This window comes from Trachypithecus francoisi, unplaced genomic scaffold, assembly GCF_009764315.1.
Source record: "Trachypithecus francoisi isolate TF-2019V2 unplaced genomic scaffold, Tfra_2.0 Lachesis_group1, whole genome shotgun sequence".
In the NCBI taxonomy this organism is placed as follows: domain Eukaryota; kingdom Metazoa; phylum Chordata; class Mammalia; order Primates; family Cercopithecidae; genus Trachypithecus; species Trachypithecus francoisi.
Window position 1 is genome coordinate 152,792,511 of NW_022681454.1, and position 16,713 is coordinate 152,809,223.

The 16,713-nt window shown below is 35.3% G+C and overlaps 2 protein-coding genes across 2 annotated transcripts in view; both read right to left on the reverse strand.

Annotated features, from left to right (window-relative positions):
• Positions 1-9,844, reverse strand: part of ASIC5 (acid sensing ion channel subunit family member 5) — a 34,772-nt gene extending 24,928 nt beyond the window's left edge. Inside the window, exons 1-2 of the mRNA XM_033215575.1 lie at positions 9,741-9,844; positions 7,002-7,308 (exon numbers count right to left, since the gene is read on the reverse strand). Coding sequence (XP_033071466.1) covers positions 7,002-7,308; positions 9,741-9,780 — 347 coding nt within the window. The 5' untranslated portion in view covers positions 9,781-9,844. The remainder of the gene's footprint in view (positions 1-7,001; positions 7,309-9,740) is intronic.
• A 4,947-nt stretch (positions 9,845-14,791) lies between these two features.
• On the reverse strand, positions 14,792-15,579 carry LOC117086068 (40S ribosomal protein S4-like). The gene has a single exon (XM_033215574.1). It carries the CDS (start codon positions 15,534-15,536, stop codon positions 14,817-14,819), a length of 720 nt encoding a protein of 239 aa, XP_033071465.1. The 5' UTR covers positions 15,537-15,579; the 3' UTR covers positions 14,792-14,816.
• Positions 15,580-16,713: the final 1,134 nt, after the last annotated feature.

Genomic DNA, 16,713 nt, shown 5'->3' on the forward strand with positions numbered 1-16,713 from the left:
CTTTAAGTGATGAAAAACTGTTTTCATAGTCAATATATAATATTGTAGCTTACTAAACTGGCTCTGATCCTTGCAAAGCTACCCCAGGTCCTAAAACTCTGTAAATATCCTCCTCAGACTTCCTGATTCCAAGGTCGTCTGTCATGGTGGTGGTCTGTCTAACTACAGTACATCTAATAACCTTGCTTTTCTTGGTCAAAAGTATTTCTTGGATCATTAAGGAATTAAGAGTTTACATGAGCAACAGATTTTGGCAGAAGGATGGTGTAAACCCTGTATTGAGAGATAGATCTCCAAGCTACTACATGTTTCCAACTCCCAGTGATGGACAGGTTCCCAGCAATCTGCTCCAAAGCCCTACAACTGTGAAATCCTGCACAGTCAGAGCCAGCACTCCCTGACACATATTCATTGGATTATATTCAAAATCATTATGCAGAGAAGTAAAGGAATTACTATACATATAGGAGGAATGAATACAATCAACCAAAAGGTTAAATAGGAGGACATCTTAAAATATTTTAAGGTTTTTTATTATACTAATATTTGAGACCATGAGAGTAATTTATATAGATTAATTAAATTTAATTAAAGCCTAACCATATTAAGCCAAGGAAGAAAATTTTTTTTGTGAGAAATACTGTTTTGCATAAAACAAAAATGTTTTGCACTGAGTTTATTTTCAATTTTGTTTTATTTTTTGAGACAAGGTCTCAATTTGTTGCCCAGGCTGTAGTGCAGAGGCACGAACATGGTTCATTGTAGCCTCGACCTTCTGGGCTCAAACAATCCTCCCACTTCAGCCCCCCATGTAGTTGGGACTACAGGTGTGCACCACCACGCCCAGCTAATTTTTGTATTTTTTTTTTAGAGACAGAGTTTTATCATGTTGCCCAGTCTGGTCTCAAACTCCTGAGCTCAAGCAATCCGCCTACCTTGGCCTCCCAAAGTGCTGGGATTATAGGCATTAGTCACTGCATCTGGCTTATTTTCAATTTTAATTTGAACTTTAAAACTCTTCCAAGCTTTCCTTTCAAAAACCTTGCTTAGCTAGAATTTGCTTTACTCTTTAGTTTAACACAACTGGTAAAGAGCCTAGTAGAAGAAAATAATACTAAAAGTATCTTAATTTGTTTGAACAATTTGACATCTGGTAACCAGTTATTAAATCTGTCCTTCTCATGTATATCAATGGTTCTAAGTGTACTTCCCCAAATTATGTGACCCAAATGATTAAAGTTTCATCTAAAATCCAAGTTGATGCCTGACTCAGGTCTTATTTGAGTCCTGCCAAAACAGACCCATTTCTGTACATTTTACAGTTAATTTTATGGAGAAGGAAAATGAGGAACAATGTCTGCCTTTTGTATTCTTCTTTGAGCAAATTTTAACATCTTACCTTTCTCTGATTAACTAATGAAACCTTTGATATATCTTTATATTTGTATGAGAAGCAATGATTTTGCTTTTGGTTAAAAATCCTTGAGCATTTTTTTCTTGCATCAAACAAATTTGAAATAAACAAAGAATCACAGTGATTATAAACATGAAGACCCAGTACATGAGTTCTCATAAACAATGGATCAAATAGCATCAGTAGTCACTACATCCAATTATTATTTCTGATTTTAGTGGAAGAAAATAAAATTCTGAAGTTTTACCAAAGGAATAGAAATTTTTGATGAATTTTGTGATAAACATATTTTAGTGAAAATTTCAGACACAAAGACATTTGAAAAGCACTAGAACTGATACCAAAGAACCAAGTCACAAATATTATTAAAATTTCTGGAATTTTTTGTGAAATGTGACTTTTTATTAATTTCTGCCAATTGTATTCTTAGGAGTTTGCCTTTCTGTATAACCATTGCTTCGTGTGAAAGAAACTTTTCAAAATTAAAATTAATAAGTATTCTTTAATCAACTACAAGTAAAACTAGATTAATATGGCTGTGCTATGGAACATGAATACATGGATAAAGTTAATTTTGATGAAATCATTGACAAATATTTATAAAGAAAGGCTAAAAAATGGAAACGCAATGCTATTATTCATTTCTGTGTAAAACTAAAGAAAATATCTGAGGGGAGCCCCAATCATTTTAGAGGTTTATTTTGCCAAGTTTGAGGATGAGCCTGGGGAAAAGAAAATATCACAGAAATATCTGTGATCCATGATTTTTCCAAACAGGATTTGGGGACACAATATTTAAAGTGGAAAGAGTGGGCAGTAGGGGAAAAAGGTAAGAACAAAAAGGGGAAGGTAGATAATGGAGGCAAGCAGTTGCATTCTTTTGAAGCTTTGATCAATTTCACTGAATTTTACATTTTACCTGTGAAAGGAATGGGTAGTGGAATAGTCAACTATGTATTTGTCTGGTGCTCAGTGAATCTTCATTTTTATATAGGATATAATAAACATAGAGTAGAGGAAGAAGTCAAATATGCATTTGCCTCAGGTGAGTAGAGGGATGACTTCTAGTTCTATCTTTGTCTTGTACCTGTGAAGATAAGCTGTTGATTTATATTCTCAGGGTGAAATTCAGTACAATTTCATTTTATGATAAGGATCTTGGGACCCACAGGATATTTCCTGTGAGAAAATTGTAATAGAGGGCCCCTGAGAAGGTATGGGCCTTCTATCTTTGTGGTTATCTGTTTAGGAATAAAATGGAAAGCGGTTGTGTGTGACGCAGTTCCCAAGCTTAACTTTTCCCTTTGACATAGTGAGTTGGGGGTCCTGAGATTTTATTTTACTTTCACAACTGGAACAGATTTTAAAACCTATTTTAAAAATATATATATATATATGTCAGTGTCCAAAAAGTATTAATGCATTACTTTTTCTTATTTTTGTATTATTTTATTTTTTAACATTTTTATTGACTTGAATATACATAGGTCATTTTCATTATTTGTTTGATTTCATGACTATTACCAAAAATGATTTTGTCACATAGAGGAGGGAAGTATTATAAAGTGATCTCTGACATACACTTGGTACAGGCTCCTGGTACCCATTGTGAAAAGTAAATCCTTTCTGATAATCCAAAGTCATTTGTCAAAGTTTCCTCATCTCAGGTGTCCATTTTCTACTCACAAGGTGGTTTAACAAAAAAAGCATAGAAATTGGAATCTATCAGCAGACTTTTCCAGTTTCTAACTTGGTAAACTCTAAGTAAATTGCAGTGTTAAGCTTTGCTTTTTTTTCAATAGAATTAGAGACTATGCAACTTAAAACAATGGCCTTCAGACTAGAATGTGCATGTGTCTGAGTGTTCTCCTGCACAGAGAATTTTAAGGAAATAAAAGTTCCCATCCTCTTTTTACAGTGGTTCTTCTCCCATGTATAAAAAAGTGTTAACCTGTCACTCATCAGAAATCTTAACATAGAATGCGCATACTGGTGTGTAACAATCTCAGGGTTCCTAATATGGACATACAAATTGTATTTTGCTTCAGGGAAAGACTCCTTTAAGAATTAATCAAAGCTCCTAAAATCTGGTCTTGGCCTGGCATACACATATTTGCAGCCAGGGCGAAGCTCTGCATTAGACACAGGGTATTTGACCCTTGCTTAAGACTAAATTGACAGAGTCTTAAGTAGAATAATGAAAGTTGTTATTTTTAATGTAACTAGACTATTTGTTAAGACTTCCAGATTTGGGGTTATTTTAATATAATCCACCGATAAAAATTTTAAATAATTTCTACTGGTGTATTTTAGTCAATAAAGTAGTTAAAATCTTATGAAAATACATGAAATGTTTACTCATATTACAGTAAATCCTTATCCTATTTTATCTCATAAATATAATGATATATAATACTTATATTTGTGATAATATAATTTGATATAAAATACAATATTTTTCATCTCCTAAAAATAATGAATAAATTACTTAGGGTTATGGCTAAAAATGTAGACATATGCAAGTGCATATGCAAGTTAAATACACAGTTTTTCAAATTTTTTTATATAGCACATTAACTAAAATGTTTGAAGATCATTCCCTCTGAGAACTGAAATTATAGTTTTCAGCATTGCTGAGCAATGCTGAGTATAATGTTTAAAGTGGGAATCTGAATTATCTTTCTGTAAAATTGTACTTTGGGAGTTGGAGATATCTTTAATGCCTGTAAACTGATGTTGTTTTAGTTTTTTGTTCCCTAAGGAAGAATAATTTTCTTATAATTAAGAATTTTCCTGTTCTATCATTATAACCTCTAAAATATTAGATTTTTTTTGTTGGTCTGGATACTTATATCTAACTGAGCTAGGAACAATCATTTTTTCCAATGTCGTCTAACACAAAAGCTATAATCATTGATTTGAGATTTGAGCTATGCAAAATGGATTAGGTTTTCATACTAAAAATTATGAAAGTACTTAGATCATAGGCTATTAAATATTTTTAGACATCTTTTTATTTTAATTTAGCTGTTTTCAGTTACAACTTTCCCTATAAGCACTGTTTTAGCTGCATCCCATTAGTTTGGTATGTTGTGTCTTCATTTTCATTCATCTCAAAGTATTTTCTAATTTTCTTTGTGATTTTTTCTTTGATTTCTTTGTTATTTAGGTGTGTATTCTTTAATATTTACATATTTGTGAATATCCCAAATTTATTTTGATTATTGACCTCTAATTTTATTATATTGTGATTGATAAACATATTTGAATACTTTAAAATCTTTTCAACCTATTTTACCCTGTACATGGCCTTGTATATGGTCTGGTCTATTCTAAGAGAATGTGCCACATGCACATGGGAAGAATGCATATTTTGCTATTGTTGAGTAAATTGTTCTAAGGATGTTTGCAAAGTCTAGTAGATTTATAAGGATGTTCAAGTCTTCTATGTCTTCTGTTTCCTTGTTTATTCTCTGTCAAATTGTTCTATTGATTACTAAAAGTGGGGTATTGAAAAATCTAACTATATAGGTTAACTTATGTCTCCTGATAGATTGATCATGTATTCAACATAAAATGACAATTTTTTATATCAAGTAACATATATTACTTTAAAGTCTATTTTGTCTGAGATAAGGATATCTACTCTAGCTTTCTCATGGTTGACATACTTTTTCCATGATTATACTTTTAACCCATTTTCATCTTCAAATCTAAATTGTCTCTCCTGTACACAGCATATAGCAGGATCTTTCTTTAAAAAGTCCATTCTGATAACCTCTGCCTTTCTATTGGATTGTCTAATCCATTCTAATTTAATTTCATTAGTAATATAGTTAGATTTGCATCTGCCATTTTACTTTTTGTTTTCTCTGTCTTATGCCTTTTTTCCTAAATATACCTTGACTTGTGGCAAAACTATATCAATCTCTGCTTCTATTTCACATGACTTTTCCCTGCTGTATCTCTGTGTGTTCTCTCCTCTCCCTGTAAGAACTTCAGTCATTGGATTTAGAGCTCACTCTAATGCGGTATAACCTCAACTTATCTAATCATATTTGTAATGACCCAATTTTTAAATATGATTATTCTGAGCTTCCAGTAGACTTGAATTTGAGGAGATACTATTGAAATGTTTCTTTTTTAAAAGAAAAGTTTGCCTTTTAAGATAAATATTTTTTCACCAGTTATGGTTGGTTTTGTAGGGGATAGAATTTATGGACTTCCTCACTTTGTCATTCTGGGAGTAATATCTACATTTTCATTCAGTCAAGGATAACAGCAACCAATCTTTGTTTTTTTTAGAACACATGCTACTTAAAATAGTATGAGGCAATAGTATTGAAAATCATTTTTAGGGGGGAAGAGATTGATTTGTTTTGACTTGTTAGGACCTGGACATGTATCTTGAGTTCTTGAAACATTGACAATCATACAAACAAGCTGTAACATCTACTGTATATTGAGCACCAGTTCTAGAAGTCCCCCAGGAATGAAACACAACGGAGTACTTATTACCTTATCTAATGTAACAACAAATATGTGAAGTAGATGATATTATCTTGTTTTATAAATATAAAAATTGACACTAAGAAGGCTGAGTGACTTCCCTAATAACTAAGTGGTGGGTCTAAAGAAGCCCTCCTTTCTCAGGCAAAAATCCTATGTGTGATATTTCAGGCTTCACCACAGGCAATTACAAAGCATTGCCTGGAAGCCTAGTGGTGGAAAGTTGCCCTCCTCTCAGCAGATTTGGTGTACAGTCAATAGACTGGTGTGCAGTTTTCTGGAATAAGTTGCAGTCAAGGACTCAAGACAGTGACAGTAGAGCATTGAATCAAGTGTAACCCTCTTCTAAGCTCAGGACTCTTTGCAGCTGCATTGATCACAGACCCATGGAGTTGGCCTTGCTTCTACTACATTAAATAGCTCATCATATGTACATCAGAACATTTTATATCTTTATGTGTTTGCAAAGTAGTTCCCTCTTCCAGTTCTTCTTCATCTCCACTTAGAAAGCTCTAGTCACCTTTTAAAACCCAGATTTCCATAACACCCACGATGGAGACTATTAATCTGTTCTGTGGGATTTCAGAGCCCTTGCACATTGTTTTATTTTATTGCGCAGTTACCATATTGCACTGTGATTGTTGATGTTTCTCTTTTCTGCCAATGAATTAACTTCTAACATGCAGAGATCAAGACTTTTACATTGGGCTGGACGCAGTGGCTCACATCTATAAGTTCAGTACTTTGGGAGGCTGAGGCAGGTGGATCACCTGGAGTTTGAGAATAGTCTGGGCAATATAGTGAAACTCCCATCTCTTTTACATCTATTTAATGATAGGATTTGGGATGTTACCTAGAATATGATTGTGGAGGGAAGGAAGAAAAGAAGGAAAATAAGTGAAAGAAGAAATTAGTGAATTCTTTGCTCCCTTGAATTTGTGCTTTTAAGTGCAATTTAAGAACTTCAGTGGTTTTACATATGATAATTTCCACATGAGAAAACTCTTTGTCAGTCATCCAAGAAAGATTACACTAGCAAGTTTATAGGAACTAATTATTTTTTAAAAACTAATTTTACCTGTTCAAATTACAAAATGTCACAGCTGGGAACTCCATCTTTTCCACATACTGAACCTCAATGGACGTTGTGGTTGGCCATGTGAAGTAGTTGAGCAAGCGACTGTAGATCTGCCATGTCAAGAGTGAGACTGAGCCCAGAACCACCACCAACCAGAGCACCTTGCGAATTTTGCTCTGGTTCTGAACAATATTGTGTATCCCATGAAAGGAAGTGGAGATGGCAAAGTCATGGTCAAACTTCTTTCGTTCAGTGGGAGATAGCAGTGGTTTCTTTGAAAGGCAAAGCTTTATCTTTTCTAAGAGTCCTTAAGGTTTTGCCCATAAAATGATTAAACAAAAAAAAAAGTAATTAGTTAGGAAACCTTAATGCTATCTGTAAAAAAAACACAACTCACATAATTAAAGAGGTGATTCTTTTATGTGTAATTCATAGAAACTAAAAATTCATCTTTTGTCGTGTGATTTATTCAGGAATCAAGAAGTATAAGTGTTGACTACATGAGTTTATTGAGAAGATGCTAATGCTATTCATAGAATGGCTATTATTAATGCAAATGTATTAGTGGTATGGTATTAATAGGTGACTTCTAGCTTTAAAACCAATCCATCTTCAAGGGGTTGGTTACAACAACTCATAAACTTTAAATATTAATTCTTATTTTTTAAATGTTCTTTCTCTTTGAAAGTCCTTTGGAAGTCATGAACAAAATCAGGCTTATTCCTCTGAGAGTCATAAGTATGGCTAAAAATAGTCTGTTTTTAACTAATGTTTGTCCTATGATGGTATAATTTATGGTAAATGTAGCTTTCATTCTTGTATTCTTTAATGTACAAGTATTTTATTTTTTGTTGGTTGTTTAGTCAGAATGTTCAGTGTTCAGTTGTAGTGTTAGTTTAGTAATCTATTTTCTACCTCTTCAGGGAATGAATTCATCCTTTCAAGTCTATCAGGAATCAATCAATAATATTTATTGATATTCATTGGTAAGAACCAGGGAAGGTAACACTACATTTTTTTGGCAATATATGATATGTTGAAAATTTTCTTTTGGTTAAATTTCTTTCCATTTTTTCATAGGAGAAGAGGCAAAGAATCCCTCTGTTGAGGGAAAGGTGCAATACAGGTAAGAGCATGAGATGGGCTTCGCAGTGGAAGATCAGGCTTCCAGCCCATTCCTCGCCTCTTATAACCTGCACAACTTTGGCCAAGTTTCTTAGTCTTATACCTTTTCTGTCAAATGGCAGCAATGGTATCTGCCTTATGAGTTTGTTGTATTAAATATGATAATATCTGGAGAGAGCTAAGCACATTATCTAGATCATAATAAGTACTCAAGGGTATTAGCTATTTTTATCATTCTGCTAATTTAGTGCTGATGTAGTAAATAGCAAAATATTCAGGTATTTTAAAAAACTTTAAAAGTATCTTAAAAAATTAGTTCTTAATGGCTTTATATATGTTCATAGTTAAGTGAATTAACTTTTATATGCTTTGCCCAAAATAATACTTTTGGAATATAGGTATTCAACTATCCAGCATTAATTTACTTACAAGAAGTTTAAAGCTCCATTTATTATTAAATCATTATTTAATACAACATAACCAATCAAGTAGCTAAACTTTTTATTCAGTTATAGGACATATGCTATAAAAAGGTGTCTATTAACATTTTCTAAGGGAGTTCATTTCATTCACTTACAAATTATATGATTATTTTACAAATTATGATGATTATTCACTAAGCAGGAGAGCTTGTATTAATATAATTAGCTTGAAGTTGGACTAAAATCTTAGAATAGCACCCTCATTAATGTTGTTTTTAGTATAAAATTAATGAACATGTATCAACTAGCTGGCATAATACCAGAGAAAAATCAGAAACAAGAAAAAAGTTATTGTTACTAATTAGCAAAATATATTTAAATATGCTCTTTTGTGTATTCTTTAGTCATGACTTGCAAACATATGTGAAGAATTTACTCTGATAAAAGAACAACAGTCTCTGGATAACTTGTACCCTTCCTACAATAGGGATCAAAGCTATTAGAAGGGGAAGACTAATCTAGTAACTAGCTACTGACAAAGTATGACTAGTTGCAAGCATTACTCAAAAACATTTAACTTTCAAGTCCTGTCAAAAATCAGCCCATTTAATATAGATCTAATCCTTGACAATTGGTTTGGCCTTTCTGGAGAAATACCAGCTATTTTCTAGTGTTTTAATAGAGTTTTATTATTAGTATTGTTTTAGGTGAATGTATGACTGTCAGGAAGATTAAAATTGGTTTAATAAATGGTACACCAGTTTACAAAGCAGAAACTTCTTACTTTCCTGACTGAAGTATACACAGTGTAATTATGACAAGTAGAGCTTGCATTGAGTGCTGATCAACATAGAAGCATTCTGAGGAATATCAAATAAGTTTTTGTTACATTTTAAAAATAAAAGCTGCAGGCCCACGATAAATAGAAACCAAAAGAAACAAAACAAAACAAATAAACAAAATCAGATTCTAGCATATAGTAATATTTTAAAACTATTTTTGAGTCCCTCATACAAATAACTTTTTTTCTAAGTAACAAACTATTCATTTTTTTAATTTATACTAGTTGTATTGTGTTCAAGTAACATTGGAAATAAAATTTCCCAATGGAGAAAAAAAATCCCTCTTTTCTTACTTCTGGCCTCTGGAAATGAAAATTATTACTGCTCTGAGGAGTTCACTCTTTACTCACCGTTCTCAGCATACACTTTTGATTTTTCTGTCTGCTCCATTTGTGATTTCAGTTAAGCAAGAGTCCTCAGGGTAACCCAATTTTCATCAATAACAGTATTCATTTTATGGCCTTTATATAAAATACAGCAGTTGAGGCTGTAAAACATGGAAGCAATTTAAATGTTTGTGTTGCTATGTTTGGCCTCATAAAGCACATAATATGAACCAAAAATGTTGACAGAACCAGGTATGGGCATTTATGAACTGATGAGAAGCTAACCCAGAGTAAAAGGCAAAAAGTATCATTAGGAAACCATTTTCTCACAGTTAAAGGGACAATTCCTATCCAATATCTGTAGTTTAACAGTGGCCCCTGACCAGACTAGTTGAAACTCCAATGCCTCACCTGGGAACGTCTTCTTAGCTTTTCTTTTCACCTTTGTCTATATTCAACTTCAAATCAAAATGCAGCTGGAACAAATGTTTTTACGGGAAAGATGTCTTCTCTTGTTGATGTTTCTTTCTTAGTATCAGAAGCTGTTTCTAACAGGAATAACAGCCAATACATATGACAAAATAAAACACCAAAAATACCTGCTCAGGAAGCAATGATGACCGAAAACAACAACCCACTAAAACATAAAGGCGAATTCTTTTTTATATGAGCACTTCTGGAAAATTGTTAGAATGTATTATATTGAACAATAAACTGGAAAATGTGCCTTATTGTGCATAAATGACACCATCTCTTGACAGAACTCAGTGATTGCATGTATCTCTACCTAATAGAGCTTGTTAGAGTCACCATTTTATAAGCATGTCACCATTAATCATTAATATGGTTATGTATATTTTGCATATATTTGAAAACTTGTAAACTCAGCACTATCAGTTCAAACTAGTCTTATATGGAGGCCAACTAATTCCAAGTGATGTAAGTAAGGAACCTGGCTAGAGGTGCTCAGTCATCACAGTCAAGATTTCAGGAATAGGATCAATTTCATGATATATGAATTTCTCCATTAAAGAACTCTTCTTTGGGGTTAAATTATGTATTAGTCTGTTCTCACCCTGCTGATAAAGACATACTCAAAACTGGGTAATTTAGAGAGAGGTTTAATTGACTCACAGTTTCACATAGCCGGGAAGACTGCACAGTCATGGTGGAAGGTGAAAGAGGAGCCAAGTTAGGTCTAACATGGTGACAGGCAAGAGAGCTTGTGTAGGGGAACCTCCCTTCATAAAACTATCAGATCTCGTGAGACTTTTTCACTATCATGAGAACAGCATGGGAAAGATCTGCCCCCATGATTCAATTAACTTCCACAGAGTCCCTCCCACAGAACATGGGCATTAAGGAAGCTATAACTAAAGATGGAATTTGGGTGGGGACACAACCAAAACATTTCATTCTGCCCCAGCCCCTGCCAAAACTCATGTCCTCACATTGTTCAAAACAAATCATGCCTTCCCAAAAGTGCCCCGTCTTAACTCATTTCAGCATTAACTCAAAATTTCACAGTCCAAAGGCTTACCTGAGACAAGGCAAGTCCCTTCTGTCTATGAGTGGGTAAAATCAAAAGCAAGTTAGTTACTTCCTAGATACAAGGGGGTACACATATTGGGTAAATACACCCATTTCCAAATGAGAGAAATTAGCAAAAACAAAGGGCTACAAGGCCCATTCAAGCCCAAAATCCAATAGGGCAGTCATTAAACCTTAAAGTTGCAAAATGATCTCTTTTGACTCCATGTCTCATATCCAGGTCATGCTGATGCAAGAGGTGGACTCCCATGGCCTTGGGCAGCTCCACCCCTGTGGTTTTACAGGGTATAGCCCCCTCTTGGCTGCTTTCATGGGCTGACATTGAGTGTCTGCTGCTTTTCCCAGTGCATGGTGCAAGGTGTTAATGGAGCTAACTTTCTGGGGTCTAGAGAACAGTGGCCCACTTCTCACAGCTCCACTAGTGAGTGCCCCCGTGGCAACTCTGTGTGGGGGCTCCAACCCCACATTTCCCTCCTGCACTGTCCTAGCAGAGGTTCTCCATGAGGGCCCTGCCCCTGCAGCAAACTTCTGCCTGAACATCTAGATGTTTCCATATATCATCTGAAATCTAGATGAAGGATCCCAAATCTCAATTCTTGACTTCTGTGCACCTACAGGCTCAACACCACATGGAAGCTGCCAAGGCTTTGGGCTTACCCTGAAGCCAGGTTCTGAGTTGTACCTTGGCCCCTTTTAGCCATGGCTGGAACAGCTGGGAAACAGGGCACAAAGATCCTAGGCTGCACATAGAAGGGGGACCCTGGTCCTGGTCCGGAAAACCATTTTTATCTCCTAGGCCTCTGGGCCTGTGATGAGAGGGGCTGCCATAAAGGTCTCTGACATGTCCTAAAGACATTTTCCCCACTGTCTTGGTGATTAACAAATAATAAAAGGAAAGAAAGCTTCTTCTTAAACTTATTTGCTCAAATTTATTCCTCTCTTCTATGATATTTAAAAACAATAAATGTATCTGCTCTTTCTCACACAAATCTGGTAACTCCTCATCTCTCTTTTACTTTAAAATGAGCTTTTAAACACTTTTCTCCTTCTCTATTTAGCTTTGAAAGTACTTTATTCTCACTTCTACCTTATTACTGATTTTGGTAAATTTAAATTCCATCTTCTCTGTTGAGTTAGGAAATCTCCTTCCATTTTCCCTCATTTCCCTTATTTGAAATCAAACCCAGTGTCCTCTTCAGAGTTATGCCTTGCTTCTCCTTTGTGACCTCAAGTTTCTTAACTTTCTAAGATATTTCATTGAAAACAAATATGGAAGTGCCCATTTTCCTTCCTTCTATTTCATCTGCTCACTAAAGTTGTTTTGAATGGCAAATGTGTTTGACAGATGTAGATTTTCATTGAGAGGGACTTGTAAAAAAGTAATAAGAAAAACAATTTGAAAAGAGAGATTTCAAATTTTCTTTCTCTCTCCCATACCACCCAAATACTTACACACATAAAGGTAGGTAATTAAATGAAAAAAACAAACCAAGTGAAAATCTAGAGAGTTCTGAAAAACTGTTTTCCAATACCTCTGAACAGGTAGCATCAACAACAACAACAACAACAAAACTACCTATTAGTGTTAATAAATGCAAAGGATGAACGTAAAAAGCATGCATAGAAAAACAATGCAACCAACCTTTTATCTGACCTTGCAATTGAAATTAGAGCCTACGCAACATTAAAAACAATATGCAGTGTCTACAGAAGTATATTCTTTCTGACCCATTACCAGTTATATAGATACATAAATATGTGTTAGTCAAATATTTCCTGTTAATTCTATTTTAAAAAGTTCTTATGCATTTTAATATAAATTTTGATTCTGTTAAACTGGCATATATCTAAAGGTATAAATAAAACTTTGACTACTATTTTTAAATTTAGCTTTAAATTAAAATTTTATATTTTATTTTCTGTTGGGGGTGATACATGACCATTAATAATGCTACAATTAATCTTCTTAGATTTAGACAAACAAGATACAGCCTACAAGGCCTGTAAACAAAGATAATTTAAGGAATGCTTTTTTAAACATCTGAAATACATATTTTATTCTTAATCTCAGAAGGAAAAACAAAAGCAACCTCACAGCTTAGAATGTTTTTAAAGTAATAAATGGTTCAGTGGTGTCCTGCTTTGGGTCTATAATAATACAAAAGACAGAACTAATAGGGTCATTTTCTGTTATGACTATGCATAAGTGTTGTTGATTAGCATTTATATTACAATATTTTTATAGAGCTCTAGGTGGAAGAAATTAGCCAAGGTATATATATTCAAAGCAAACAAATTCATGCATCTGAAATAATTCCATGTAGTGAAGAGAGAGACTACAAAATATCAAATCCAATGCTTCTTACCATTCCCCACCCTCATCCATTTAACAAAGGAAGCTCATAAATAAGGAGAAAGAATGTAAGTTCTACAGAGGAAGGGCTTTTTGCCTGTTTTGTTTGTTTATCTATCCAACTGCAAAGAAATATGCTGCTCATTGAATGAGTAAGTTCATCCCTGGACTGGGTGTGGTAACTCACACTTGTAATCCGAGCACTTTGGGAGGCCAAAGTGGGCAGATAACATGAGGTCAGGAGTTTGAGACCAGCCTGGCCAACATGGGGAAACCCTGTCTCTACCAAAAATACAAAAATTAGCTGGGCCTTGTGGTGCACACCTGTAATCCCAGCTATTTGGGAGGCTGAGGCACGAGAATCACTGGAACCCAGGAGGCAGAGGTTATAGTGAGCTGGAATCAGACCACTGCACTCCAGTCTAAGTGACAGAGCAAGATCTTGCCTCAAAAAAAAAAAAAAAAAAAAAAAAATTCAAAAAAAGAAGTTTGCCCTTTTTTATTACACATTATGATGAAAATTATTGTAATTTTAAAAACATTTTATTTTAAAAAGTGCAAACTTAGCCTGGCTCAGTGGCTCATACCTGTAATCCCAGCACTTTGGGAGACTGAGGTGGTTGGATCACAAGGTCAGGAGTTCCAGACCAGCCTGACCAACATGGTGAAACCCCATCTCTACTAAAAATACAAAAATTAGCCGGGTGTGGTGATGCATACCTGTAATCCTAGCTACTCAGGAGGCTGAGGCAGGAGAATTGCTTGAACCCAGGAGGCGGAAGTTGCAGTGAGCCAAGATTGTGCCACTGCACTCCATCCTGGGTGACAGAGCAAAACTCCGTCTCAAAAAAAAAAAAAAAAAAGTGCAAACTTATGGCAAAGTTACAAAAACTATACAAGGAATACCCACATATACTTTACTTTAATTCAATGATTTTTAACATTTTCCCACACTTGCTGTATCTTCATTATTAAATGTATGAACCTCCTATCTCTTAAGCAGGATATCCTACTGCATAAATACAATACAGTGATCTCACTTAGAAAATTTAACTTTTTTTTTTTTCCTGCCACAATATTTTTAATTATGTACAGAGTTCTGGCATGACACCCAGGGACCCATTTCACCCACTGCTCTGTTTGGCCGCCAGTCTTTTGTCTCTCTCTTCAACAATGGTGAGGCGGATACCCTTTCCTCAGGGAAGAGAAATCCATGGTTTGTTGCCCTTGCCAATAACAAAAATGTTGGAAAGTCGAGTGGCAAAGCTGTTGCCATTGGCATCTTTCACGTGAACCACGTCAAAAGAACCAGGATGCCTCTCTCTGTTGGTGATTACACCAATTCGCCCCAAGTTAGCACCTCCAGTCACCATACACAGGTTACCAGTGTCAAACTTGATGAAGTCTGTAATCTTGCCAGTTTCCAGATCAATCTGAACGGTGTCATTCACCTTGATGAGGGGGTCAGGGTAGCGGATGGTGCGGGCATCGTGAGTTACCAGATGAGGGATTCCTTTTGTACCCACAAAGATCTTCCTCACCTTGCACAGCTTGTACTTAGCCTCCTCAGCTGTAATACGGTGAACTGCAAAACGCCCCTTGGTGTCATAGATCAGACGGAAACTCTCTCCTGTCTTGTCAATGCTAATGACATCCATGAATCCAGCAGGGTAGGTTATATCAGTTCGGACCTTGCCATCGATCTTAATGAACCACTGCATGCAAATCTTCTTTACTTCATCTCCTGTCAGGGCATACTTAAGTCTGTTCCTTAGGAAAATGATGAGGGGGAGACACTCTCTCAACTTGTAGGGACCGGTGGATGGGCGAGGAGCAAACACACCGGTCAATTTATCCAGCATCCAGTGCTTTGGAGCTGCTACCCGCTTCAGATGCTTCTTGGGACCACGAGCCATGGCTGCGTTAGGCAAGGAAAGAGGACCTCCGTCTTCTGGTGCGTGTAGAAATTGCGAAAATTTAACTTTTATACAGCATTTTATTTAATGTGCAGCTCATATTCAAATTTTCCAAATTCTTCCTCAAATTAAATTTATGATGTTTAATTTTCCTAATCCAGAACCCAATAAGAATCGTAGCTGACATTTAGTTTACATGTCTATTTAGGCTCCTTTAATCCAGAAAAGTTCCCTAGACATTAATTACTTTTTTTATTTTTTTGTCTTGTCATTACATTACTATTTTCAAAGAATCCATCTCAGAGGCTTTGCAAAATGCCTCTGAGATAAGAGTTGTTTTCTTCTTCATGATTAAGTTCAGGTCAAATGCTTCCAGTAGGAGTAATACATAGGCGATATTGTATCCTTCACAGTGCACATACATATCAAGAAGCATGTGATCTCAGGTTCTCCTATATTTGGTGACAGTAACTTTGATCTCTTGATTATGGAGGTGTCTGCAAAATTTCTACTTTGTAAATGAAACTTTTTCTTTTTGTAACTAACAAGTAATCTACAGAGGCAATTATTTCAGGTTAGAGTATTTTGTTCCCAATCTTTCACACATGTTGTTAGAGTAAATCAATGAATCCTGTCTGAAATAATTACTTTTATGGCATTTCAAAATGATGATTTTTCTTTTTTCTTTTTTCTTTTTTTTTTTTTTTTTTTTTTTTTTTTGAGACGGAGTCTTGCTCTTTCGCCCGGCTGGAGTGCAGTGGCCGGATCTCAGCTCACTGCAAGCTCCGCCTCCTGGGTTCAAGCAATTCTCCTGCCTCAGCCTCCTGAGTAGCTAGGATTACAGGCGCCCGCCACCTCGCCCGGCTAGTTTTTTGTATTTTTAGTAGAGACGGGGTTTCACCGTGTTAGCCAGGATGGTCTCGATCTCCTGACCTCGTGATCCGCCCGTCTCGGCCTCCCAAAGTGCTGGGATTACAGGCTTGAGCCACCGCGCCCGGCTGTGATTTTTCAAATTCTAGCATTCTATATTTATTTGTTGGCACTCATCTGTACAAAAGAACTTCATCTTCTGATGTTCCTAATTTTTAAACATTTTCAAATGTATTTGTGGACTCATGGATTATTTCAATATTTTATGCATTATAACCTATTTTGTGGTTACTCATTTAAGAAATTC